Source organism: Pygocentrus nattereri, chromosome 15 (genome assembly GCF_015220715.1).
Source record: "Pygocentrus nattereri isolate fPygNat1 chromosome 15, fPygNat1.pri, whole genome shotgun sequence".
NCBI classification, from domain to species: domain Eukaryota; kingdom Metazoa; phylum Chordata; class Actinopteri; order Characiformes; family Serrasalmidae; genus Pygocentrus; species Pygocentrus nattereri.
The window spans coordinates 32,988,947-33,014,048 of record NC_051225.1 but is presented as its reverse complement, the minus strand read 5'-3'; the positions used below and the strand labels follow the sequence as shown (position 1 = coordinate 33,014,048).

At 40.4% G+C, this 25,102-nt stretch overlaps 1 protein-coding gene across 1 annotated transcript in view; it reads left to right on the top strand.

Moving 5' to 3' along the window:
• The window catches only part of crb1 (crumbs cell polarity complex component 1), a 40,239-nt gene that overhangs the window by 5,835 nt on the left and 9,302 nt on the right, over window positions 1-25,102 (top strand). Inside the window, exons 3-12 of the mRNA XM_017702435.2 lie at window positions 3,933-4,128; window positions 5,100-5,239; window positions 5,595-5,777; window positions 8,817-9,737; window positions 11,879-12,432; window positions 12,852-13,017; window positions 14,349-15,333; window positions 18,747-18,791; window positions 19,307-19,429; window positions 20,357-20,483. Of these exons, the coding sequence (XP_017557924.1) occupies window positions 3,933-4,128; window positions 5,100-5,239; window positions 5,595-5,777; window positions 8,817-9,737; window positions 11,879-12,432; window positions 12,852-13,017; window positions 14,349-15,333; window positions 18,747-18,791; window positions 19,307-19,429; window positions 20,357-20,483 (3,440 nt within the window). The remainder of the gene's footprint in view (window positions 1-3,932; window positions 4,129-5,099; window positions 5,240-5,594; window positions 5,778-8,816; window positions 9,738-11,878; window positions 12,433-12,851; window positions 13,018-14,348; window positions 15,334-18,746; window positions 18,792-19,306; window positions 19,430-20,356; window positions 20,484-25,102) is intronic.

Below are 25,102 nucleotides of genomic sequence, written 5' to 3'. Positions count from 1 at the left end.
TATTCAACATGGCCCCTGATGGCAAAGAACTCTCTGAGGATGTGAGGATTGTAACTGTTGCTCTCCACAAAGATGGCCTAGGCTATAAGAAGATTGCTAACACCCTGAAACTGAGCTATAGCGCAGCGGCCAAGGTTATACAGTGGTTTTCCAGGACAGGTCCCACTTGCAACAGGCCTCGCTAGGGTCAACCACAGAAGCTGAGTCCTCGTGTTCAGCGTCATATCCAGAGGTTGGCTTCAAAAAATAGATGCATGAGTGATGCCAGCATTGCTGCAGAGGTTGAAGAAGAGGGAGGTCAGCCTATCAGTGCTCAGACCATACGCCGCACAATGCATCAACTCGGTCTACATGGCCATCATCCCAATAGGAAACCTCTTCTGAAGCTGACGCACAAGAGAGACCACAAACAGTTTGCTGAAGACAAGCAGTCCAAGAATATGGATTACTGGAAGCATATCCTGTGGTCTGACGAGAACCAAGATAAACTTGTTTGGCTCAGAAGGTGCGCAGCATGTGTGGTGGCACCTTGGGGAGGAGTACCAAGACAACTGTCTCTTGCCTGCGGTCAAGCATGGTGTAGCATCATGGTCTGGGGCTGCATGAGTGCGGCCGGCACTGGGGAGCTGTGGTTCATTAAGGGAAACATTAATTCCAACATGTACTGTGACATTCTGAAGCACAGCATGATCCTCCCTTCGGAAACTGCACCGCATGTCAGTTTTGCAACACAGTAACGACCTTAAATACACCTCCAAGATGGCAACTGCCTTGCTTTAGGTAAAGGTGATGGACTGGCCAAGTATGTTTCCAGACGTAAACCCAATTAAGCACCTGTAGGGCATCCTCAAGCAGAAGGAGGAGCAGCACAAGGTGTCTAACATCCAACAGCTCTGTGATGTCATCATGGATGACAGGAAGAGGATTCCAGTAGCAACCTGTGCAGCTCTGGTGAATTTCATGCCCAAGAGGGTTCAGGCAGTGGTCATAATGGTGGTCACACAAAATGTTGACACTTTGAGCACAATTTGGACATGTTAACTGTGAGGTGTACTCACTTGTGTTGCCAGCTATTTAGATATGAATTGCTGTATGTTGAGTTATTTTTAGAGGACTGTAAATCTATACTGTTATACAAGCTGTACACTGACTACTTTAAGTGATATCCAAGTTTCATTTCTATAGTGTTGTACCATGTCCCATGATCTGAGACCATTTCTTTCTGCAGAACCTCTCCAGATCCTTCAGATTCCAATGTCCACACATGTGGACTCTCCTTTTCAGCTTATTCCATAGGTGTAATATGGGGTTTAGATCAGGGGACAGGGGTGGCCACAGCAAAACCTTAATTCTGTGGTCAGAATTAAGAACCGTTTTTTTGTTGATTTTGGTGTGTACTTTGCATCATTGTCCTGCTGGAAAATCAAAACTATGGCCTAATGTAAGCTTACTGGCTGAGGCAATCAGGTTTTAATTTTATATCTGCTGGTACTTGATGAAGTCTTTGACACTGTGCATCTGAATAAATTGTCCAGGTCCTTTGGAAGGAAAACAGTCCCATAACATTGCAGATCCATCAAGGGGATTGGGTGTTTTTCTGCATGGTTTTCTTTGTATCTACGCCAAACTTATCGCTGGTTTTTGTTGCCAAAAACCTCATCTGACCATATAACAGTCCCAGTGAAAATTCCAGTAGCGTTTAGTAAACTGTAGATGCTTGAGTATTTGGTCCTTGACAATAGAGGAGTACATCTGGCAACCCCCCCAAACAACTCATGTAGGTGGTGTTTGATTGTAGTTTGGGAGACATTCTGACCCCAAGACCTAACTAATGTCTGCAATTCCCCATCTGTGATCCTTGGAGATTCTTTGTACATCCTCCTCAATGTACATGTGGTTAGTAAAGACCTGTGTCCTCTTCCCAGCAGATTCTTCACATTTCCAATTGTTTTAAACTTCTTAATTATTGTTCTGATAGTAGAAAAGAGCATTTTCAACAGCTTTATTTTCTTGTAGCCATTTCCTGATTTGTGCAGCTTAACAACCTATCATACATCATTGCTGTACTCTTTGGTCTTTCTCATAGTGATGGATGGCTGAGGGAATTTGGCCTGTGTTTTATCTCATATATATTCTCCAGAGAGACAGGAAGTAATGGCTGACTATTTAAGTGTTCCTAATCACACAGGTGAACTTACACTCAAGAATTTCAGTGAAGAATTTCTAGGGGTGCCAACGATTGTGACACAGATTGAATTGTGACACAGATTGAATTGTGACATAGATTTAAGAAAAATGTTTATTAGAAATATATCTTATATATAATATTTTCAGATGTTACACAATTTTATATATGACAACACAGAAGACAATTGATGGTTTTGGGTGGTAAATATAATGCTTATGCTTGTGTTGTAGACATGGCAAGCCCAGTTATTTACTATTCTAGAGGACCAGTGAACCTACATGTGTCTTTTCAGTTTTTAGATGTATTTGTACTTTTACATGTACAGTTTTTATAACACTGTAAAATAGTGGTAAATAAGTGTTTGCATTACAAAGCCCTACATGCACCTCTCCACTATGAATGAATTTAAAATGTGCTTTAGGCTGAAACTTTATTCCAAAACTAAACTATGGTGAACAGACATCAAGTGACCGATTCCTAATAATTAGGTGTAATAACTTTTTGTGAGGGTGCTAAACTCTTCGGATGTTTGGTTCCCCTCACCTCACTCTGAGCAATTCTTTGAAGGTTTCTCTAGAAAGATATTTTGAACATCAATGGCTTTTGTTTGTCTTTTAGTGATTGAATCATGCAGAAATTCTTAACAATGGGTAAAATTCTCTATTAATGATGGTAACATAATTTCCAAATGAATAAAATACATTGAGACAGTTTTGTCTTTCAGTTTACTTTTTGGCAATAAAAATGTGTTGATGTAATAGTTTTTATTCGTGTGGAGATGATGAACAAATTAAAATTATGTCAGTCTTTAATGATTTTACATAGGCAAATAAGGTTGGAATCACTGCTTTAAGAATTTTCTTTTTAAATAATGTTTTTTTAAAAAGATGTTTGTGTAAGCTACAGATTATTAGTTATTGTAGTTATAAAATAATATCTATGGAATGAAATAATAATACAATTAATATTTTAACACATCAGGAATCTTCGTATTGCAAGGGTATAGGATTAAATATCAAGGCAGATATCTTGACAAGTATACAGTGTATCATTGTCATTAACTGTGTTTCCCAGAAATATGGTTTAAACATCTATATACTCTCTGTGATTTCTAATATTTCAATCTATATTGTATGTAAGTGCTAAATAAAATAATCAGAAAATATTAATATGATAAGTGCAAACATCTGAATATAAGTGTATGAATGAAAGTATTGCTCAAAGAGTCGCTACTCCACAGCAGTTCTTTGAGTATTATCTGACTGGTAGACCATTCTCAGAACAGCTCAGATAGATTTAGAGGAGCAACCTCCAACTGTACACCACCAAGGTGGACCTACCAGGTAGATGTTTATGTGACCAGTAATAGCAGCTGGCAAAAGTGGCCTATCAGCCTTGACTCTTCTAATAAAAATAGCTCTTTTCAAAGACTCCTCTGCCCTCTAGTGGTGGAACTAAGGTATTACACTACTGCTGCAAACTGTTGATAACTGGTTTGCACGGGGTCAAGCTCAAACAACAGCATTGCTTTATGAATGTAGTGAAAAATGTCCAGCGTAAAAACCAGAAAACATTTCTTTTCAAAGAGAAGCCATGCCAACATCTGGGCCACGTCAGCATCATATCTAGTATGTGAAACTGAAGCAATCCTTTTCTGGTTTTCTTGTTATGAGTCTGCTATCATTTCACACTGCATGTTCAGGCTGTTGCCAAAATGAGCTTGTTCCTGATGTTGTGATTGCAGGTTCTAGCTGTGAGGTGCAGATTGATGAGTGTCAGTCCCAGCCATGTCTTCATGGCGGTAGCTGCCACGACTATATTAACAGCTTCTCATGCACCTGTCCGGCTGGTTTCCAGGGAAGCAGCTGTGAGATCAACATTGATGACTGCACAGAACACCTATGCCAGAACGGAGCTTTGTGCATTGACGGAATCAATAGGTAAGATTTACTTAAAAGGGGATTCTGCTGAACTTTCAGAATTTCTGCAAAATTCAGTTTGTTGAGATGTAAACAGTCAGTGGTCTGATGTGAAATGCTCCATTCTAGAGAGTCAGAAACATTCACAGTGGTAGTGATAGGAACCAGACAGCTGAAGATTTTAATGCCTTTAAAAGCTACTTCAGAAAAAGTTTTTGTCTGAATTGGTTATGAGCTGGTTGTCTGATTCATCATTTTATGATAGTTTTGAGAGAAGGTTTTGGCCTACAATGTTTTTTAACCCTACAATGTTTTTTAACCCTACAATGTTTTTGCTCTCTCTTGTAAAGTTCATATTTTGGAGATACACTTGTTGTTCATTGGACAGCTACAATATCTTCTTAAATTTGGACTTGCATATTACATAATGTTATCTTAGTTGCTACTTTCCAAAACCAAATTCAGCGGCTGTAAACGTATTGCACACCATTTCACGTGTCAAAAGTTGGGTGAATGAAGAATAAAGGGTTTCTGATGGGATCATTGTTCAGTTTCACACAAAATGTAGACGGACACACGATGAGAGGCAGATGACGTGTATCTCAGCCCCTCTTCATAGCGTATCCATAACCATTTCATGTAGCAACTTTCTGTGAAGGAGCTTTTAAAAGTGAACACTTTGAACACTTCTGACTCAGCATGTTGTTATACAACACAGCATTTCACATTAAATTACTCACGTCAAGCATTTCCAGTAGTTGTGCTTGTTATCTACATGACAGACACTGTGCCAAACTAAAGGAGAAAACAACATGCTTTGGCTAGTTGTTTTTATCTGAGGTAAGAAGAACTGTCTAATTTAGACCACCAGTTCATTGTTTAATTAATTCTGAATATGAGAAAAATCTGATGCTTTTGGAAATAATTTACAGTAACTGCACATGAACTTGAGAAACATGTGTTTTTTCACAGTTTGTAACATGTTCTTGCAGCTACAGCTGTGATTGCTCCCAGAGTGGTTTCACTGGGATGTACTGTGAGGTGCCTCTTCCACCATGTTGGGATCAGCCCTGCCTCAACGGCGCCCTCTGTCAGGAAGAGGGTAGGAACTACACCTGCAAATGTTGGCCTGGTAAGCCCAAGTCAGAGTTAGAGATCATATTCATTATTTATCTACTCGTTGGTTTATTACTGTTTCGATCTTAACCTGTAAAGAACGTAATATGAGTAAAACATCAATGCTAAATGAAGTACAGTAGCTTTAGGGTCTTGACAGGCCTCAGGTTTTGGATTTTGCTAATGTGGTTTCTGACACTGTATGAAACACTGTTACCTAAAACGCACACATGTATGTGGAATAACTAAGAACACAAGTATTCAGTTTATTTGCTTATTACAGTATAATCTTAAAGTCACAAGCCCCTCACTCCCGCCAAATGTCATGTTTCTTAGCTATATAATGGTCTCATGCATCCTTTCTGTCGCAGGCTTTGAGGGCCGTCACTGTGAGTTGGATGTGAATGAATGTGGCAGCAGTCCCTGTTTGAACGGAGCTGCCTGCATCGAGCGTTCCTGGGAGAAACACTATGGGACAGGGAACCTGCTGCCTGACCATTATGACCACAGGAACGCTGCTGGATATGTATGCAGATGCCCGCAAGGATTCACAGGTAATTATTTACAGGATTAGGCACCTTGTTCAAGTCTATTCTGGCCGAGGTGTTTACATGTACGTATGATATTCCGATTGAGCTATTAGCCAGATTATTAACGGATTATCAGGCTGCATGTAAACTTGGCTAATGGCAGCTGAGAAGGCTATTCTTGCCACGTCTTCAATTGTCTTAAGTTGTTATGTACACCAATCAGCGACCGCATTTGCAGAGGACTAATATGGAGGGGTTTATGTACATGTTGCTGCTAATTGGGTGACACCTCTGACACACCAATCAAACAAGAAAACATACCTAAAATTGAATGTGTGCCAGGTTTTCTTACAAAAGCAGTTGGCGATAGGGGCACAGTAATGTGGTGTAGGGGAGGGTCTTGTAAAGTGATTGACAGGAGGATTGACAGACAAGTCTTCTGTCCTGCAGTTTTCCAAATGGGGGTTTCTCAGGCACATGATGCCAAACAATTTTTTCAAGGTTATTTGTAAGAAAATAAATAAGTTGACTATGGAATTTTTAAGGCCGTACTTGCTATAAAATAGATCTTTCAGTGATTCAGCCAGTATATAGGCTACACAGGCCCGCAGTCACCAGATTGAGGTTTTGAGGCCAATCAGCGAGTTACAAAACTAACTGTTCTCTCGCTTTCTGTTCAGCCACTCACACTGCAAAAGGCAGATCAGGTAGACAGCTTAAGAAGTGATTTGGAGGCACAGTCTATAATTGGGTCTTGCTGTTGTAAGATGCTCAACTAGCATTAAGATAATCCTTAAGGCGCTGGCTTTGACAGGAGCTCCACATCATGAAGCAGTGAAGGCTACTCACTGGGATGGGCAATAAGAAATATGGATATGTGCCCAGAGTCAAGCGACTGCAGGAAAGTTTGGTGACTGGTTAAAGTATCTGTAGCATTATGAGGAGAGACGTCATTTGGGTTTGGAGTGCCCTCTTACTTAGTTCAGGTAATGTCTCCGTCTCTCTCAACTCTTGTGTTGTGTAAGTTAGCCAGAACAAAAAACTTGGTTGCTGTTTAGTGTTTTGTGAAGTAGCTGTGTGGTATGAGATTAATTAGCAATACTAGAATATATATCAATTATATGTATAATATTATATATTATTATAGTAGCAATAATAGTATGCATATGTTTTGCTATGCAGATCCATCAAAAGGTTCTGGTGAAGGCTGTGCTTATGTAAAAGATTTTAATTTCTCAAATCTTTTTGTGTAGCATCATGTAACAAATGGTTGTTTTTTGCTTGTTAAATAGGCATTTCTTTATTTAATTGTATTTTATATTAACGTGACTACTAGTCATCGTGGTGCAAACTGTGGGCATACAGAATAAATTTAATAATCCCGAAATTCTGCCAGTTGGCAGCAGCAGTGACCCAAGAATTTGGGCATTATGAAGCCAGCTTTGTGTGACTGTCCACTTGAGGAACGACCAGCTGACAGATGCCCACATTATCCTTGGCATCAGCAGGGCCAAATTAATACCCATTCCCACAGAAGCAGAAATAAAGGGAAATAAATCCTCACTGAGCCAAATCAGTGAATCACTCTGGAACATTTTGAGTGGAGAATCTGAGATATTGAGAAGATACAGGTTCCTATTTAGTTCATGGTTAGATTGAAATAAACACTTCTATGTGCACAATGCAAATTTCCCAGCTGTCCTGTGAGAAATAATGAATTAAAAATGACATGCTTTCTTCTAAGGTTTAACTTTATGCAGTCAACTTCAACATGAAGATGCTGAGACCACACATTCAACATATGGTTGTAGTATGAGAAGAGACTGTATGACTGTAGGAGGGGAGATAACTGTTGAGAAAACGCCTGAGTTGGAATTCTGGACAGCTTCTGCTAGAAAGTGGAATCTTTCAAAATGTTTTGTGTAATTAAGCTGTTGATTGTTGATGAGGCTGAGGACTAAGTTTATGTTTAACTAGTGGTCACAATACATACAACACAAATACAACCATTATGTTTGCATGTGGCTTCAGAGACTTTAAATGTAAAGTCCATGTTGATAGAACGGTGGTGAGACCAAAAATAATGATTATTTAACCTCTGCACTATAAATGGATTAAAAAAAAAGTTTTATTACAAAACTTTATCTTATTACTTTCACAACATAATGCATCAGGAGATGCGTTTCATGTAATAGCATTCTGCAAGGTATCTTTCAGAAGCATTTAATTCTTTGGGCATATTATGAATGATGCAGATATTTTAAAGTATCTGTGGATTCCACTGGCCAGACCTCCCCTACCGGACTAAGACACAGGTCTTAGTAATGAGGAAAAGAAGTGAAGTGAGGGATGGACAAAATATGGACAAAAGTACACATTACACCCACAGGAGCTTTTATGACATCCCATTCTCAATCCATAGCCATTAATATGGAGTTGGTCCCGCTTTGCATCTATAACAGCCTCCACTTTTCTGGGAAGCTTTCTACAAAATTTTGGAGTGTGTCAGTGTGAATTTTTTGACCATTTATCCAGAAGAGCATCTGTGACATCAGACACTGATGTTGGACAAGAGGGTCTTGCTCACAATCTCTGTTCTAGTTTATCCCAAAGGTCTTTGATGGGGTTGAGTTCAGGGCTCTGTGTGGGCCAGTCAAGTTTTTCCACACTAAACTGTCCTAGTCATGCCTTTATGGACATTGCTTTGTGCACTGGGGCTCAGTCATGCTGGAATGGAAAAACGGTCTTCCGCAAATCATTAAGATTCCCCTTCAGTGGAACTAAGGGGCTTTGGCCAACCCCATAGCATTATCCCTCCTCCACCAAACTTTACAGTTGACACGATGCAGTGAGGCAGATAAGGTTCTCCTGGCATTCACCAAACCCAGACTCATCCATCAGACTGACAGATAGAGAAGCGAGAATCTTCATTCCACAGAATAGGTTTTCACTGCTGTAGAGTCCAGTGGCAGTGTGCTTTACACCACTTCTCTCTGTTATGAGAGAGTGTGGCTGAAACACTCAATAATAACAACTCAATAATTATCTGTCATACCCCTTTAGGTGCCTTGTGTGAAGAGGACATTGACGATTGTGCTTCTGCTCCGTGTCATAATGGAGGCTTGTGCAAGGACACTCTTGGCAGCTACGTCTGCATCTGCCCACTAGAGAGCAAAGATGGCATCGTGTATGGAGGTCAGAACTGCAGTGAGCCATTGGTGGGCTGTGAAGGTCACGAGTGCCTGAATGGGGCAGCCTGTTGGCCCTTCCTGAGCGAGGGCCTGCACGGCTATAGGTGCTCCTGTCTGCCCGGCTACACTGGCTCACACTGCCAGACCAGCACTGCTTTCTCCTTTGAGTCCTTTGGGGGTTTCTTGAGCTTGCAGACTCCGCTTCTGGACTACTCCTCCAACATCACCCTGAGCTTCCGGACAGTTCTGAGCAACTCTGTAATTTTCCAGCGAGGTGCTGAAGGACCGATACTCACCCTGGAACTGCTGCATGGCCGTTTGCAGCTAAGCTTAAGAACAGACTCCCAAGGAGAAGGCCCTGGCTGGACCTTGAAGCTACCTCAGAATGTGTCAGATGGCGAGTGGCACACAGTGGAGGCCATGCTATCTGAAGGTACACTGCTCCTCCAGCTCCTGGAACCCTGCCAAAGTGAATATTGTGGGGCAGCAGCTCAGGTGGAGACTAGACCTTTGATGCTAGAGTCAACCTTGCAGAGCACCTTGATTGGAGGCCTGGCAGATGGAGACTTTTCTGGTTCCTTTATCGGCTGCATGAGGGACCTGTATGTGGACTCACAGCTGATGGTGCCGGAGGACTGGCTAAGTTCTTCAGCTGTGAATGTCACGCACGGCTGCGACCACCGTGACCGCTGCCTAGATGTTCCATGCGAAAATCAAGGCAAGTGTATTAATCTGTGGCAAGGATACCAGTGCAAGTGCCAGCGGCCGTATAAAGGACACAACTGCGTTGACGGTAAGCTGCTAATTTGTAGTCTGATGACATTGATACGTACCTAGTTTTATCTTTTTCTTCTATTGTCTACAGGCTTGTTAACAAACAGGTTACCAATTAAGCCTAAGCTCTTGGGAGCACCCTTCTATGTTCAGGTGTATCATATTATTAGCGTATTTCCCAATTATGGTCCTGGAGTACCTCTGATCACACTTACTAAACTCATTACTTAGTTAAGAAGCTCTATATGAGATTAGATTGGTTGTGTTAGGGCAGGGAAATCACTAAAATGTGCAGTGTGGACTACCTAGGACTGACGTGGTCGGTCCTGACCCTGGTCCTGAATAACACATGCTCTGTATATTTTTGTATTTTCACTGCTCATATACATTTTGAACGAAATATTAAGCTTTTCCTGAGTGGACGGTGTGCTAGAGTAGGGAAAACACTAATCTTCACCGGGGTACCCCAGGATTGGAAACTACAGGCCTAAAGCCACATGCAGTTTTCCAACATTTGCTTCTTGCATCCAATATTGATGTTGAAGTAAAAACTGCAGGTCTAAAAAAGTTGGGACAGTATGTGACATGCTAATGAAAACAAAAAGCAGTCAATTCTGTTTGACTTGTGCAAATTTGTGATGTTTTACCCTATGAATGTTTTTTTTTCTGGTAAATATACACTGATTCCACTGTGTTACATCACATTTTATTTTAACAGCACTTATTAATTGTTTGGGGCCTGAATACACCAATTAGTCTTGATTTGATTTGCCATTCTCCAGTAGTGCAAGTTTTTGCTAAACAACTTTACAGGGCCTTTGTCATATTTTGCGCTTTATAATGCGCCACTCGTTTTCAATAGGAGACAGATCTGGACTGCAATCAGGCCAGTGTAGCACCTGCACTCTAATTACACAGTCATGCTATCGTAACTTGACGGAAAGTGGCTTGCCATTGTCATGATAAAATAAACATGGGCATGCCTAAAAAGAGAGCAGCATATTGCTTCAAAATGATGAAATGTCAGCAGTGATATGTTGCTTCAAAATGTGTGTATCTTTCAGCGTTAACACAGCCTTCACAGATGTGCAAGTTACCAGGGGGACTAATACAGGCAAAGACCTGGCTTTTGAACTTCATGCTGCTAAAAATCTGGACAGTTCTTTTCTTCTTTGGCCTGGAAAACAGAACAGTCCATTATTATTGACCACAATACACGTTTCCACTGTGCATCAATCCGTTTCAGTTTCTGGATGTTTCTGACATAAGGCTTCAGCTGTGCATGGTGCAGTCTTAACCTGCATTTGTGTTAGTTAAAGTTTTCCCAAGCCCATGTGGTGATATCCATCACAGAAACATGCCAGGTTTTAATGCAGTGTCATCTAAAGATTTTGAAGGTCACAGGGATTCCGTGGTTCTCAGCCTTGCTGTTTAGACAAGTCCAGAGGCTTTTATTGTCATTCCATATATGTACAAGTACACAGTGGAGTGAAATTACGTTCTACCAGGAACAACACGGTGCAACAAGGAACAAAAAAATTAAGCTAGAAACAATAAATTTGATAAATTAAACAGACATTAGACACAGTAAACAGACAGGACAGTGCTGGACCAACACAGCACTCATTCTGGACATGAGGTAGTGAAATAAGGTGCAGAGATATTTAACAGTCAGATGACTTACATAAACACAGTAGTTACTGAGGTAGAAAAAAAAAGTAAAACAGTAAAAGTAAAACAGTGTAAACACAGTGTAGCAGCAATGTTCCAGATAGTGCAAGTAGAGCATCAAATGAGTTGTGTGTGTGGAGATAGCTCAGTCCTTGTGAGTTTAAGAACCTGATTACTTGAGGAATAAAGCTGTTGCAGAGTCTGGCAGTGGTGGCAGGGATGCTCCAGGACCTTCTGCCAGACGGCAGCAGTGAAAAAAGTCTGTGTGCACAGAGATTTCTTTGGATTTCCTAAAACTGATGGATTATTCACTGGTGCATAATTTGGCACAATGGCAAGCCTCGCCTATAATTGCTAATAGGACAATGTTTTCCTAATTAAAGTTTGTAGGATGACAAAAAAGCAGTCTAAGTTTTATTTCTATTGTAAATATCAGAGGTGAATGAACCTGAAACATTTTGTTTTAAGTCTCTATCCTTTGTCCAACAGAGTACATCCCTGCCAGGTTTGGCCAGGAAGACTCATTGAGCTATGCTGTCTTCAGTGTTAGCGATGAGCCTGAACCAGCTATCATCACCCTCTCCATGTTCCTTCGTACACGTCAAGAGTCGGGCTTGCTTCTAGCGCTGACCAACAGTACCAGCCGGTATCTTCATGTGTGGCTGGAGCAAGGACGACTCAAAGCGCAGGTCGACAACTCCCCAAGCATTGAGGGCAGGAACAGTGTTAGTGATGGTGATATCCACTTTGTTAGCATAGCTATTGAGCAGGACCAGATGATCCTGCTGGAATCTGACCTTGTGTCTGGGCCTTTGGCAGTCCGCCCTGTTCATATTCATGCTGGGGACAAGGTTTATGTGGCTGGCATGGGCGACATACATGCGTTAACTGTGTTTGGTGGACACTTTAAAGGATGTATTCAGGACCTTCGTCTCAACGATGAGCCGCTGCCGTTCTTCCCATTGAGCACTCTTGTGAAGTCATACATGCCAGAGCGTCTTGTTAACGTATCTGAAGGCTGCATTGGGGATGACTACTGTATGGTAAGTGACGAGTCATATGCCATGAGCCTTTATTTAATAGTAATCAGTCGTTAGATCAACCTCATAGTGTTTATTTGTTCTGCTTCTGGGGACCAACTGTTCTGCACTGTTTTAGCTGTTCACTGCTTCAAGAAATCTGATCCAGGTCTTCAAATGATCATCAGTCCCTTACTGAGCTGGGTCAGGTCTGTTGGGGCAGGAAATGGTTGCAGTTGAAGTTTGCTTCAAGGCTGATGTAGTTAACAAGTATTTGAAGCTTATACCCCACCAGTTAGCACTTGCGAGTTTAAGACATCATATATGCCTCAAACCATTCTTCAATAATCTCAAATGGACTTGCTTATGTTGTCTGCTCACTGTAATCCATAACAATGAACACAAATACGTTAGTTCGTCCATTTTCTTTTTCTTATCCACAGAAAAACCCCTGTCAGAATGGTGGTATGTGTTTCTTATTGTGGGATGATTTCACCTGCGCCTGTCCCCCCAGTACCTTCGGGCGGCACTGTGAGGAGGTTCACTGGTGTGAGCTTTCCCCCTGCCCTCCACAAGCAGAGTGCAGGCCCGTTATCCAGGGCTATGAATGTAAGTCGAACTGTATGTTTTGCATTTTTCTTTCAAATGGTTGACGAAAAGAAACAGGTAGAGAAAGTTACTGGTTCAGTCAGTTTACTAGTTTAGCAGTCAGTTTATATCAGCCCTTTTCTATTTTCTAAAATATTGCTGCTGTTGGAACAGAAGTAGTTGAAAGCTTTCTGCTTATTATTATTTCCTTATATTATTATATTTCTTCTGAAAAAGAAGAGGGAGTTCTAGATTCGAATGTATTTATTTACTTATTTAGTTACTTATTTGAAAGTAGTTGAATGCAGAAGGACGCCAGATAACTAAATTTACTACTAGGATATGTAGTAATGTAATCATCATTACAATGGAGAGAAAAGATTATAGACAGAAATGACTTCTCATATAAGGAAAAGCTAGAATGCTACAATTAGACAGATATCTTACCAAGCTATGGAGATGCTTTTCCAGCAAAATAAGGACAGAATTGCTGTTTCCAATGTTGTTTAACAACTGAAGTATGAGTTATTAATCCTAGCCTGGTTTATTAGCCTATAGATCAGTGGCTAGGCTAGCAGTCAGGGTTTGTTGACACCACAGTGATGCCCAGGTCATATCATGCTGGTTATTCTAGAGAAAGAACAATGAACGAGAACATGAAAAAGTCTGAAATGGTGAATTCTGATGAATCATTTGGGCTGAGGGGTGTGTTTCTGCGCTACAGAATGCTAACACTTTTTAACACAACAATTAACATTAAGCTCTGATTTTAGACCAGAATTTCTCTTTTAAATATTTCCCTATTTTCCCCTTTTGACTTTAGACCTAATGAAGAGAGTATATGTCTGCCTTGTATCTTCACTGATTATTTAATCTGACAATATGTCGTGTGTTAGCCTTCTTAGCAGGCAGATTTGTTCTAGTCAGGATTAGCCCGCTTTGGATTAACTATGATTTACATCCATCTGCTATGTCAAGCCGCATGATCCCACAGTAATATCATCAATTTGACTTTGATTAACTTCACAGTTAAGATGAATCCAGGCTAACTCTATTACACTGATTTACACACAAGTGTGCATTTAACCTGGGTGAATTTGTGAGGTAAATTTTGGTGAATGAAGCTGAGAAAAAATGTCAGTTTAGTGGTGTTTCCTTTAATTAGCTGCCATCCAAGAGGATTAGCCTTGTAGCAGCTAACCACAGTGACTAGCTAAGACTGTTATTAATAGACATTTTCTCTCTAGGCACTTCACAATAGGGCAAACTTAAGTAATGGAGGTTAGACGAACAGTGTTTTGGAAGCATTTTGTAAACCGCTAGCTTACCTAAATTGTTTTCTGTGCTTGCAGGTATTTCAAATGCTACTTTTCAGAATGACACCATGCTAACGTATCGAGGAAACGGGCTGATCTCTCGCCATCTCACCAACATCTCCTTCAGTATTCGCACTCGCAAACGCAATGCAGCCATACTCCACGCCCACAGCGGTTCTGGCTTTGTTAACTTGATGGTACAGGACAGCCTGCTAGTGTTTGAGTTGTTTAGCTTACCTTCCTTTTCATCCTCTTTTTCTTCCTCCTCCACCACTTCTTCCTCATCTTCCATATCCACTTCTTCTCCCTCAACTTCCTTTTCTTCCACACTAAGCCTGCGCAGTGCTAGACCTATAGCTGATGGCAAGTGGCATAGTGTGCAGCTCTTCATGGTTGCACCTGTGGTTTACTCTTCTCAATGGACCATGCTTGTGTTGGACAATGGGGAGGAACCCATTATGTCTGACTCTGAAGGCAGCAACCTGGACTTCCTCCGAGAGGGTGTGGACATCAATGTAGGGGGACTGGGCACCAAGCCAGGCTGGAACCTGATTGGTTGCTTGAGTAGCATAGAGATCGGTGGAATAGTGTTGCCGTATTATGGTCCAGCCAATGTCAGGCTGCCCCAGACCCAGAAGGAGCAGTTCCAGAAAACATCCACAGCTTCAGTTATCAGTGAGTGCATGGGTGGGCCAGTGTGTGAACCCAACCCATGCCTCAATGGTGGTGACTGTGAGGATCTCTTCGACCTCTTCAACTGCACCTGCCCCTCCAACTGGGCGGGCCAGCACTGTGAATTCAGCACCAATGCTTGTGCCTCCAACCCCTGTCACCATGGAAACTGTACCACTCAGGGCCTGCAGTACGAGTGCACCTGCGAGTTTGGCTACACTGGCACGAACTGTGCAGTGGAGCTGGACATCTGTGCACAGCACCAGTGCGCAAACGGGGGCACCTGCCTGCGCGGCATTGGTAACTACGCCTGCCTCTGTGCTGAAAACTACACTGGGCCATACTGCACGTGAGTCCCATTAGTATTCTCTCTAAAGGAATAATTTAAATAGTTATTAAAGAAGTTTAGTGAAAATCTATTTAACACAATTTACTTGATCAGCAAAGACATGTTTGCGTCTAGCGTAGCTAAAAAGTAATGGATTGTGCAAACTATATCACACACTTGCCTCAAACCAAATTATGTGCTATCAAATAGACTTGCTTAACATAGTTTTTGACACTGTATGACATGCTGTACAGTGCATATACAAAAAGGTTGCTGCTGCACTTTTTAGCTATGTGACACATAGAGCAGAAACCATATAAATAAGGCTACTGAAATTATTGCGTAGCCTCTTTCTGTAAGCTGGAGGAACAAAAATTCATATATAAAATGTTTTCCCCGTAACATTGTTGTGTTGAGCTGCTGGAGAACAACAAGTGGCGAAAGAGGAGGGGTCAGAACCACCTGCTGTAAAAAAAATTCACACCACACTGCAAAAACGATCAGATCAAGATATATCAAGACATTTTAACACATTAAAATTGTTTTATCAAATGTTTCTTTGCTTGCATTTCAGTGGGAATATTACCCAACATTATATATAACATATTGAAGAAAAATGCATGCATGCAGTACACATGGGCACAGGTACTTGGGTACTCGGTTAACTGAGGTATTCAGTATTGTATTCACTATTTGGTCATACATTTTGTTTGAGACAAACAATTCAGTGAAAAGCAGATTTTATTCTGTAACTGTAACTATAATTCACTCATACTTGTGTGTAAGAATATTTTATAACTCTTTGCGGACGTGACTGTATCGCTACCTACATCTACTACTCTAGCTGATGTTGGCTAGGTCCAGAAACAGTAAAAATATATTTCTCTGACACATTAACACATTGTCACATCATTCACCTGTAGAAAGACAAAGGCCCAATCCCATTTCTTATTTTTATCCCTTCCCCTTGTCACCTTGTCCCTGAGTTATGAGGGGTAGTGGTTAAAATCTTCCCCTAAAATGGGACCCTCAAATAAAAAAGAACATTACTTCATTAACAAGTTACTAGCGCTGCTCTGCAGGTGACCTTGCCAGTCTGCAGTGACAGCAAAGGAGGGTAAAGTTCACCAACTTCTCTGCTGGGCTTTGGTTACAATTAAGGGCATCATATGTCTTGAAAGAGGGGGAACGCAACAATTATTTATTACGCCCCTAGTTCTTCAGTAATATGAAGCTGAGGTCAGCTATTCGCCAACTTCTTGTTCAAATTTTCCCATTCTACCTTAAATGGAGCAGCAGTTACATTCTGGCGCTTTAGGCGACAGTACTGCTGGACTATTTAAGGTGGAACAGGAAATTTAGCTATCTAGCTACCGAGATATCAGGATACTGTTAGTGATTTTTTTTTTATGCTTGTTATTAAAGAACCATAATACATTGAAATGACAAACTAAAATAATACAATGGTTATTGTCATTTTTAATGGAGAAAATACTCACATTTGTGAGTTTCTTTGGTCTCTTGCCATGTAGCCCTAACACCTCACCCTACCCCTCTATTTCAACAAAAATAGGAACACACTGCTCCTAGACATGAACGCACAAAACGAAGGGCTGAGTGGTAGGAGCAAGTAGTGAAATGGGATTGGGCCAACTAGTCCTCATCAGCCTGCAGTGCTGTCAGTTTGCTCTGTTAGCTGAAGAGGAAGCCTCTGTTTTCAGTAATGTGTTTTAAAATGTGTTCACTGTGTGCCGTCTGCTGAAACGGTACGCTCACAGCCCTACATTTATGTTGGCTGAAGTCCATTTTTTTCTTGTGTACTCTTTCTTGTGTACAGTCCTAAACTTACTCTGTAAGGCAAATTCTTTGTATGTAAAAGGATCTGGATCATTAATATTTCTAATATTTCTTATTATATGACTGCTATAAGAATATATCTAATTCTAGACGTTTTTACTTATATTAATTGATGAAGGAATTTTACTTCCTTGAGTATATTTTGTTCATAGTATAACTTTACTTGAGAAGATGACTAAAAATGGATTAAAATGGTGTTTTTGGTCTATGGCTTGGCCTCTTTTTACAGGATCCCTCATAACCAATCCATGAGCAGAAAAGAAACTGACCTGGACGTTTTAAAGTAATATTTTTCTCTTTAACTCTTTAGCTCTTTGTGTGAAGTGCTTTAACTCCACTGAGCTGTTGAAAGTGAAGTTATTGAGCTGTTAGATGAGAAGTGAAAGGAGGGAGGGAGACGACCCCTAACCCCCCCACCCCCGCTGTAAAACCAACTTAAACCTCTCCACAAAAATGGCCATGTCAAGGAGAAACGGCAACAACTGCAGCTTTCTCGATGTGAAAAAATTGTTTAAAATTGCCAGTCATTTAAACATTTAAACACAATAAAGGGGTAACGTACAGCCCTACGTTAATGTTGGCCGAAGTCCAATTGTTGTTGGTTTTACTTCCCTATAATCCGTTCTTTAACCCTCACCGACACTTGAATATTAGTCGAAATGCACATCCTTTGCAAGCACTGAGAAAAGGAGTTAAATCAATGCTTGATGGTTTAATTTTGCAGTTTGCATTATTCTGGTGAACATAATTGGTGAACATAAGCTTCTATTACTAGTGCAAAACTGCTAAATCAAACTTGAATTAATGAGGACTGACCACTGTAGCAGCAGTTCTGAGGCAGGGAATCTTTGTTTGTGAAGTATGAAGTACTTTTCCTTAGTTTCTCTTCACTCATCTTTTCTGTTCACCTCATTAGAGTGTGTGTGCTCTGTGCTCAGGGTGATCATGGTCCCATGTCTGAGCACGCACCATTGATCTTAACTAAAGCAAGAGCTTAAATCACACACACATGAAAAAACAATACTCTCATGAAGCAATACGTGGCGCTTTTTAATAAAGAGAATACAGAACTATATTCTACCCTTTGTAAATTTTAATGGGGCGAAAAGCAAATTCAAAGAATCTCCTTTAAGAAGCACGATAGTGTCTTCCTTTTACTGAACTCGAGTGCCCTCTGGGACTGATTTGTTAGCCTGAGAATGCAAATGGTTTCTATGATATTATTTATGTGTGTGAGTGTATTTGTGGTAGTATGACTGCTGCCATAAGTGTCATTTAAAAGCAGCGATGGTTATAATAGTGTCTCTGTTGAGGCAGACCTGCCCCCCCCCGTGGATGTGCTTTGCCTTTAGGGCAGCATCAGAGGCACGCCTGCAACCATTTATCTCGTAAACACGTCTTGCTGCCACATCGTTTCCTCTCGTCTCCTTTGAAAGTGCTTCGCAGGCAGCGGGGAGATGTAATACATCCATCTTTTCTCCCCTCCAGAGCGAGAGACATCTTTGGTGCAAAGTTTTCTTGTGGAAAAACAAAAAAGAATCACATTTTCTGTTTTCTGTTTGTTTGCCCCCTCACAGCGACCAAGTTGAAGAGATTCCTTGGTACATAGTTGTCAAGAACATGTGAGTTTCATCTTTGTTTCTTTTGTTACCTCTGTACTTATTGCTGTATTTTTCTGAAATATCAAACCACCACAATGCTTGCAACACCCTTAACTCATAAAGTGATCAAATGAGGCCACTTACAATGTCCTCATTTCAAAGAAGGAATAATAGCCTACTTGTTTTTCCATATTCCATGACTTGGAATATCTTGACATTCAGAATATTCGTAAAATCAAGACCTTTGTGTTTTTTTCCCCTTACAGTATGCTGATATTGTTAGTGCAGTCCATATTAGATTGATGTTAATCCTCAGACACAGCGATGATTTAATATGCTCTTGTTTAGCAGTCGGGGGTCCATTCAGATGCTAATTTCATTATCCTGATCGCTGGCTAATCCGCTTTTGTGCTAGATGGAGATGGCGGGGACAGCCGGTGGCCCCTCATGGGGCTCTCCAAAGCACAGGGGTGCCTGCCTCATCTTTTCTTTTCTGTTCTTTTCTTTTCTTTCCTCTTCTTTTCTTTTCACCCCAGAGGCCCCAAGCTCCCAGTGTCCATCTGTGGGGACGAGAAACGGAACTACACGTGCTTTAATGGGGGTAACTGCTCTGAGACAGCCTTTACATGTGACTGCCTGCCCGGCTTCACCGGTCACCGGTGAGTTTGTCTCTTTGTCAGTCATTTATTCGCTCGGTCATTCATCCTCTCTCACTTTTCTGTTTCTCTTGTGCCCTCTGAGCAAGGGCCAGACTGAATGACCATTCTCAAAAGAGGGGAATTTACTTATGAACACTGCTGAGATGAATAACTTTGAGTTATAAGGAAGCGGTTTATTCAAGACATTCAGGAAACACTTACAGGAGACTGGGGTCAGCTGCCAAGTGCTCCAGTCAACAGCAATTCAATTAAAAAAAAAAAAAAAGCATGAGGTTGAATTAAAAATTTTGATCTATTGGTTTAAAAAACCCATAACATGGAAAACCAAGTTTTGCTTTCCTTATTGATGTAAGAGTTTGAGCTAGTATCACTTTCTAGTTTATACAATGGAAACAGCCATTTAAATGAATTTCAATAAGCTTGTTTTATAGCAGGAATCAAGAGCAATGATGGCGAATTAAGCAGAACGTTTCTGCAAAGCTCTTTTTATACCAAACGCATAGACCTTTTTTGTGTGCCTTTGTTGCAGGTATTGTGTTAACATTACCGTTTGAAAACATTTTATAGTTATTTCTTCTGATTTATGGATTTCTATGACATAAAGAGCCATCACCAGCACACTAAGGACCACTTGGTTCCTCCTTGAGGGCCATGCTTTAGGGCCCACCTGTGATCCACAGCCCAGTAGTTGAGAAACTGACCTTTAACTGGTCATGTAGAAATTAATTAGGGAAAAACACTGAAAAACATGCAATAAGTAGAATAAAGCCATTTAATATTATTAATACATTTAGAAAGGCTTTTCTTTGGTATGAATACAGAAAAAAAATATGTCTACTATGTCCAAAATCAGTGTTTTTGAGCGTTTATTCACTGATGTTTAATGCTTATCTTTCCCACTTCACTTTCATATGTGTCTGCATTCAGGTGTGAACAGGAGCTGGACGAGTGCAAGTCCAACCCGTGCTTGAACGGCGGCTACTGCCGCAACCTGTTCAACAAGTTCCAATGCGTGTGCGAGCTGAGCTATGCAGGAGAGACCTGTCAGATCGATGTAAGCGACATCTACTTTTACGTGGCTGTTTTACTCTGGCAGAACCTTTTCCAGCTGCTCTCTTACCTCATACTGCGGCTGGACGAAGGCGAGCCGGCCGTGGACTGGGGGGAGAATGAATGAGCTGTGTGTGTGTGGCTGTGAGAAGAGCCGGCTGTCATATTTACAATCCTGTTCCACAACTGATAAATAGGTCCAGCAGAAGAGGGGTGTATGTGAGCAATTTAGCAAAAACTGCCAGGTACTGCTGAGAGATGCTGGTCATTAGAGTTTATGTCATGGGCTGCTATTCTAACCTGCACTATTTTCTACACAGAATATATTTTATCACAAACTAAAATATGTTTTATTCAATCATTTATAAGCTGTTATAAACTTGCTATGTAAGGCATCCTCACATGTCAAAGCTTCTTACATGTATGTAATATTTCTAACATTTCTCAGATTTTTGTAAGAATATTATTTAACCTGTTTCTATTTATTTATTTATTATAGCTTTATTTCAGAAATCAAGCTAAATGAACTGCCAGTGCAGTCAGATAATTTCACCTGATAAGATGAAAAAGACTTCGAAACAACTTATGTTTGATTGAAGAACCACATCCGAAGCTCCTCATCCTTCTAGTCTAACTTCCTATAAATGTCCAGCTCTACCCTTATGTCTCCTCAGTCCTACCTCTGTTGATCACAGTGGGTAGATTTTACACACACACACACACACACACACACACACACACACACACACACACACACACACACACACACACACACACACACACACACACACATTTATATATATATGTAGGTAAGACAGCAGGTCCAAAAAAAAAAAAATAAAAAAAATAAAAATAAATAAATATATATATATATATATATATATATATATATATATATATATATATATATATGTATATATAATATTTTGACCTGCTATCTTACCTACAGAGACAAAAATCCTGCTTGCTTACTGAAGAAAAACAGCACATTAAAAACCATATGAATCTATGGCTGCAGTGAAAAAAAGGCTAAAGCAGAACCACCCAGAACTCCAGACCAGGTTCTCAGAGTTCTTTCCCCTCCGGGAGGAAAACAGTCTTTTCTCATATTGCAACCATATTTTGCAAATAATTGTGTAATATTGCTAAAACAATCTAATACAGAGAAACATTAGATGTATTGCCTGTATTTAAGATGCTTTAACTTGCCAAGATTTTTTGCGGTGTAGTACCCCAGTGGGTGAGGTTACAGAAGAATTTCATAAGAGAGTGAAGCAGAGTTCACTATGACTTTGGTTGTGCTACCTAAGCACCAGGACTAATTATGTCCATGTGGAGTTCCGTTATCATCAGGTTTTATCTCAGACCAGTGGTGAAAATGACCTTGTTACCAAACTTCCAGTCCTTGAAACAGAGACAAAAAAGGGATCTATTTTGTGCCTTTCTGTCAATTTGAATTAAGTTCTAATAAAATAAGATCTGTGTTGTATAGACCACTGCACAAAGGTTTGAACAGGGGGAACAGTTAGCATATTGAAAATGTGCATAATTGGGTATGGGTTATTTAAAACATCCCAAAAATGTATGTTTGTTATTGTTACGACAGTACTTGAATGTGAGCATGTAATAGCCTCTATTTATTTTTATTTATATATTACTGTCTTAAGCCGAGAAGTTTAGTGAAGATTTACATTAGACATAGGCAGTTTTGAAATATGACATACTTTTCTGTTTTTTTTATTTGTATTTCATCTTTAGTTCAGTCATTTAAAAGCAGTTATGTCACTATTCATGAGTGATCATAATGTATTTCTATTCATTATGTACTTTTATTTATTCATGTATAATTTACAACATAATACTACACATTCAACTTTAGCTCTTCTCTTTCGACCCTAAATGTATCAGTATTTGTTAGCATCTACTAGTGTAGTTTTCATGCATTCATCTGTCTGTTCATCTGTCTGTTAGTGTGTCATGACCAGAACATATTCTTGTCATGTGTCTGTATATAGTTCTCTAATCATGTCCTCTAGCATTGTTATCTTTAATAAAACATGTCTTTCCATTCTGTTCATTCTCATGCTGTTATTTGTCTCAGTAGATGTAAATTTTGTTTAGCTGTCTATTGTCTGTTATCATCACAGTGCTGTGACTCTCCCCATAGTTTGTCTTTTTCGTACGCTGTGAGATGCTGTTGCTACAGATTTTGAAGGACAGGCCAACTGAAGCAGGCACGTCAAGCCATCACGAGCAAAAATGCAGTCAAAGAATCAGCTGCAGTCTGTCAAGTCATCGCTGTCTTAGTGCCCATCCTGACTCTGCTGAATGCCAGGGGCTGGCAAGCGTTCACTGTGCAAGTCTGAAACAGCTTGAAACTTATTTTAAAATTGTGTCGCAATGAAAATGGCCAGGAGTTTGGAAACTCTTGACGAAACTGGTGACTTTAACTACAACGCCAATTCCAATGAAGTTGGGACGTTGTGTAAAACATAAATAAAAACAGAATACGGTGATTTGAAAATCCTTTTCAACCTCTATTCAACTGAATACACTACAAAGACAAGATATTTAATGTTCAAATGGATAAACTTTTATATATATACTCATTTTATACTCATTTTGAATTTGATGCCTGCAACATGTTCCAAAGAAGTTGGGACAGGGGCAACAAAAGACTGGGAAAGTTGAAGAATGCTCAAAAAACACGTTTGGAACATTCCACAGGTGAACAGGTTAATTGGAAACAGGTGAGTGTCATGACTGGGTATAAAGGGAGCATCCCTGAAAGTCTCGGTCATTCACAAGCACGGATGGGGCGAGATTCACCACTTTGTGAGCAACTGCATGAGCCCAACAGTCCAACAGTTTAAGTACAATGTTTCTCAACGTGCAATTGCAAGGAATTTAGGGATTTCATCATCTACAGTCCATAATATCAAAAGATTCAGAGAATCTGGAGAAATCTCTGCAAGTAAGCGGCAAGGCAGAAAACCAACATTGAATGCCCGTGACCTTCGATCCCTCAGGTGGCACTGCATTAAAAACCGACATCATTCTGTAATGGATATTACCACATGGGCTCAGGAACACTTCAGAAAACTGTCAGTGAACGCAGTTCGTCGCTCCATCTACAAGTGCAAGTTAAAACTCTGCCATGCAAAGCGAAAGCCGTATGTCAACAACATCCAGAAACACCACCGGCTTCTCTGGGCCCGAGCTCATCTGAGATGGACTGATGAAAAGTGGAAAAGTGTCCTGTGGTCTGACGAGTCCACATTTCAAATTGTTTTTGGAAATCATGGACGTCATGTCCTCCGGGGAAATGAGGAAAAAAACTGTCCGGATTATTATCAGCGCAAAGTTCAAAAGCCAGCATCTCTGATGGTGTGGGGGTGTGTTAGTGCCCATGGCAGGGGTAACTTGCACATCTGTGAAGGCACCGTTAATGCTGAAAGGTACATACAGGTTTTGGAGCAACATATGCTGCCATCCAAGCAACGTCTTTTTCAGGGACTTCCCTGCTTATTTCAGCAAGACAATGTCAAGCCACATTCTGCTCGTGTTACAACAGCGTGGCTTCGTAGTAAAAGAGTGCGGGTACTAGACTGGCCTGCCTGCAGTCCAGACCTGTCTCCCATTGAAAATGTGTGGCGCATTATGAAGCGCAAAATACGACAACGGAGACCCCGGACTGTTGAGCAACTGAAGTTGTACATCAAGCACGAATGGGAAAGAATTCCACCTACAAAGCTTCAACAATTAGTGTCCTCAGTTCCCAAACACTTACTGAGTGTTGTTAAAAGGAAAGGTGATGTAACACAGTAGTAAACATGCCCCTGTCCCAACTTCTTTGGAATGTGTTGCAGGCATCAAATTCAAAATGAGTGAATATTTACAAAAAACAATGAAGTTTATCTGTTTGAACATTAAATATCTTGTCTTTGTAGTGTATTCAATTGAATATAGGTTGAAAAGGATTTGCAAATCATCATATTCTATTTTTATTTATGTTTTACACAACGTCCCAACTTTATACAACCCCAATTCCAAATTCTATAGTCATTTTTAAAAGGTTCTATCAAGAACCATATATGGCAGGTTTTCCATAAGAAACCATGTAACCATGCTCAGAATGATGTATGCATTCAGGTGCGTCTTTACATATTCAAGGTTCTAACTACTGCCTTTACTAAAGAACCTTTGAAGAGCCGTTTTTTAAAGAATGTAGTGATTTTTGGGTGACACTTTATTTTGAGTGGTCCTTGTAGATGAAATAAACACTCAACAGACTCTCTGTACCACCAAGAACATGTCAATGATGTAGCAGCAGTGAGCACATTCAGTAGATTATCAAGAGAATTTTAATAAACTGTAAATAGGATTTGTTTGTAATCTGCTGAATTCAGTTGTTTTTCACTTTATTTGGGGGGTCCAAGTTCATTTCTGTAGATGTTAATCTGAGAGGTCACTGATAAACTGGTAACACATTTAATACAGACCATCTCAACATCCTCAACACGCAGTTACAAACACACTGACATGATTCTGTAACTGGATTCTGGTTTGGTTAAGGTTAGGTTAGTATTAGGGCCAGTGTGAGGTTTAGGATTAAGTTCTGGG